The sequence below is a fragment of the Diaphorina citri genome, unplaced genomic scaffold, assembly GCF_000475195.1.
Source record: "Diaphorina citri unplaced genomic scaffold, Diaci psyllid genome assembly version 1.1 scaffold2463, whole genome shotgun sequence".
Taxonomy (NCBI): domain Eukaryota; kingdom Metazoa; phylum Arthropoda; class Insecta; order Hemiptera; family Psyllidae; genus Diaphorina; species Diaphorina citri.
Genome location: NW_007379885.1, coordinates 3597 through 6990, shown reverse-complemented (window position 1 = coordinate 6990; position 3394 = coordinate 3597). Strand labels below are relative to the sequence as shown.

The window sequence follows — 3394 nt, the reverse complement described above, 5'->3', positions numbered from 1 at the left end:
CAGAGGTTGCTGAATGGTTTTTGGATTTTCCCATTTTTTCAGATTAAAGACGGTCGTAAGAAGACAGTTCCCTATCTGATAGAGAGCCGGCTGAACTTAGAAGTGGCCGCCCTGATGTTCCTATGTCAAGGTCTGACTCTGAGGGGAGATAGAAAGGTTCTCAGGTTACATCGTAGACTGGCTCCCTATAAGGTGGCCTTCCTTAACTCCACGGACGGTGAGTAGAACATCCCCTAGCGAGTTTTATCGTGTCTAAAAAAATCAGTTGTTGCATTGCTACGAAATAAAAGCCTAAGCCCGTATGAAAAAGGAGGAAGGTTGTGCGTGAAACCAGAACCCATGTTGCGACACAGACCACATGCGTCTAATGTAGCAGTTGTTTCATTGCTACGAAATAACGGTGGTGAAACACTCATCCTAAAATAATGACAGTAAAAAAATAATGGACCATATCAAACTTAGGGGACTTAGAGATCCGCTCAGTACCTTTTGAAAAAATTAAGTACATGTAGCAGTTGTTTCATTGCTACGAAATAACGGTGGTGAAACACTCATCCTAAAATAATGACAGTAAAAAAATAATGGACCATATCAGACTTAGGGGACTTAGAGATCCTTTTTTTTTCGAGTGAGTTCTGTAGTTTACGGAGGTTACTTAATATTTTTATTTTATAAATAACCATAATATTCATGTCAAAATACATGAAAACTCGAACTGGGGAGTATTTACCTATCCTACCTCAGTAGGATGTTAATATCTATTTGGCGGATTTTCCTGTCCCAGGAATCTACCGTATCCTTGAATCTGCGGACTTACCTGTCCCAGGACAGGAAAGTCCATTTACCCCCACAGTCAAGGCGTACTGAATTCTACTCATCTAATTCAGTTTTTTCAGTTTCAGTTTTTTCATCTAATTCAGTGGTTCTCAACCTTTTCCGCCCGCCGCGTACCCCTTGCCTTGAGTACCCGAATTTAATCTCACGTACCCCCGCTACCATCGTAATGAGTACCGGGTACCCATACCTAGGATGATGTGTAACATTTCTACTGAGTTTTAAACACGCTCGGTACCTTTTGAAAAAATTTAGTACTTTTTTTGAACTGTTCTGCACTCATAAGCCGTCAAAAATCAAAATTTGCTTTTGTCCACCATTAGACAATTTTTTCTCGCGTACCCCCAGAGGGTCTGACGTACCCCCGGTTGAAAATCGCCGATCTAATTTTCTTCCCAGATGAACTGAAGAGCCTCGCCGTCTACCTGTACGAAAACCTACGCCAATCTCACATCTACTGCCTCTTCACGCCCCTGGATTCGAGCAGCAAAAGTCCTGGCTCTATTGAGAGTCAGCTCAGCGCGAACGACAAACTGGGGGTTCCCTATTCGATTCTTATTCGCGACACGGCATTGCAGGATGGCCTGATCAGTATACGAAACCGGGATACCACTTTGGAGGTACGTGTGTTAGATTTTTTTATTATTATTATTATTTTTTATGTGATTTAGAAGGTTTAGAACGAAATACAGTAGAACCTCGATTCTTCTTCTTCTTCGCCTTTTCCCATGTTCAGATGGGGTCGGCGTTGAAAATCACCGGTTGAAAATCGCCGATCTAATTTTCTTCCCAGATGAACTGAAGAGCCTCGCCGTCTATTTTCTCCTATCCTGTCTTCCTTCTCTCTTCGATTTCGGGACGATAAGACCCTAGCAGTTACAGTTCCCTCTGTCAAACCTCTTAAAAAGAAAAAAAAAACTTCAAGCACAGAACCGAAAAAACTTTGACCCCTGGACCTCCGGCGTGCAAGCCGAGTGTGATACCCACTCGGCCACAGAGGTTGCCGAAAAGTTTTTGGGTTTTTCCATTTTTTCAGATCAAAGACGGTCGTAAGAAGACAGTTCCCTATGTGATAGAGAGTCGGCTGAACTTAGAAGTGGCCGCCCTGATGTTCCTATGTCAAGGTCTGACTCTGAGTGGAGATAGAAAGGTTCTCAGGCTACATCGTAGACTGGCTCCCTATAAGGTGGCCTTCCTTAACTCCACGGACGGTGAGTAGAACATCCCCTAGCGAGGTTTATCGTGTCGAATAAATCAGTTGTTTCATTGCTACGAAATGAAAGCCTAAGCCCGTACGAAAAAGGAGGAAGGTTGTGCGTGAAACCAGAACCCATGTTACGACACAGACCACATGCGTCTAATGTAGGAGTTGTTTCATTGCTACGAAATAACGGTGGTGAAACACTCATCTTAAAATAATGACAGTAAAAAAATGATGGACCATATCAAACTTAGGGGACTTAGAGATCCGCTCAGTACCTTTTGAAAAAATTAAGTACTTTTTTGAACTGTTCTGCACTCATAAGCCGTCAAAAATCAAAATTTGCTTTTGTCCACCATTAGACAATTTTTTCTCGCGTACCCCCAGAGGGTCTCTGACGTACCCCCGGTTGAAAATCGCCGATCTAATTTTCTTCCCAGATGAACTGAAGAGCCTCGCCGTCTATCTGTACGAAAACCTACGTCAATCTCACATCTACTGCCTCTTCACGCCCCTGGATTCGAGCAGCAAAAGTCCCGGCTCTATTGAGAGTCAGCTCAGCGCGAACGACAAACTGGGGGTTCCCTATTCGATTCTCATTCGCGACACGGCATTGCAGGATGGCCTCATCAGTATACGAAACCGGGATACCACTTTGGAGGTACGTGTGTTAGATTTTTTTTTTATATGATTTAGAAGGTTTAGAACGAAATACAGTAGAACCTCGATTCTTCTTCTTCCTCTTCTTCGCCTTTTCCCATGTTCAGATGGGGTCGGCATTTGTCGTCGGCCTCTCAATCAGCTTTAAGTCGTTAAGTTAACCTACTCATATAGTTTTCCTTTTTTTCCTTTTCAGGAGAAAGTTCACATCAGTAAAGTCAACGACTATATTGAAAGTTTGCTCAAAAACTACTGACGGAATTTGGACAACCAATGGACGGAAATTGGACAACGAATGGACGGAATTTGGACAACGAATAGACGGAACTTGGACCGCGAATTTCAGATACCCGCTTGACATTCTCTGAACATTTAATTTGACACCTGGGACTTGCTCAGTTTGGAAAAAGCTATGCTAATGTAAGGGCATCATTCTTTACCAAGGAAGAAGCAAATGACCTCCTGGAATTAGTGGAAGTCTAAGCTGACACTTGATTAAAAATCAAATAAACAACCATATATTGAAAATCAACGAAAAGTCTTTTTATTTTTCTTCCTTTTTACTTCCCCTATCCAACATATTATGTCCTATGGGAAGTAATGTAATTTGCTTTCTGTTTCCATATGTAGGGAGCAACCTTGGTGGCCGAGTGGGTATCTTTAGATTTCAGCCAAAGTCGCTCGAACTTGGCACAGAGA

At 42.5% G+C, this 3394-nt stretch overlaps 1 protein-coding gene across 1 annotated transcript in view; it reads left to right on the top strand.

The window, feature by feature from the left end:
- The window catches only part of LOC103518974 (DNA polymerase subunit gamma-2, mitochondrial-like), a 6311-nt gene extending 3078 nt beyond the window's left edge, over positions 1–3233 (top strand). The window contains exons 5-7 of the mRNA XM_026830619.1: positions 43–217; positions 1234–1454; positions 2892–3233. Coding sequence (XP_026686420.1) covers positions 43–217; positions 1234–1454; positions 2892–2951 — 456 coding nt within the window. The 3' untranslated portion in view covers positions 2952–3233. The remainder of the gene's footprint in view (positions 1–42; positions 218–1233; positions 1455–2891) is intronic.
- Positions 3234–3394: the final 161 nt, after the last annotated feature.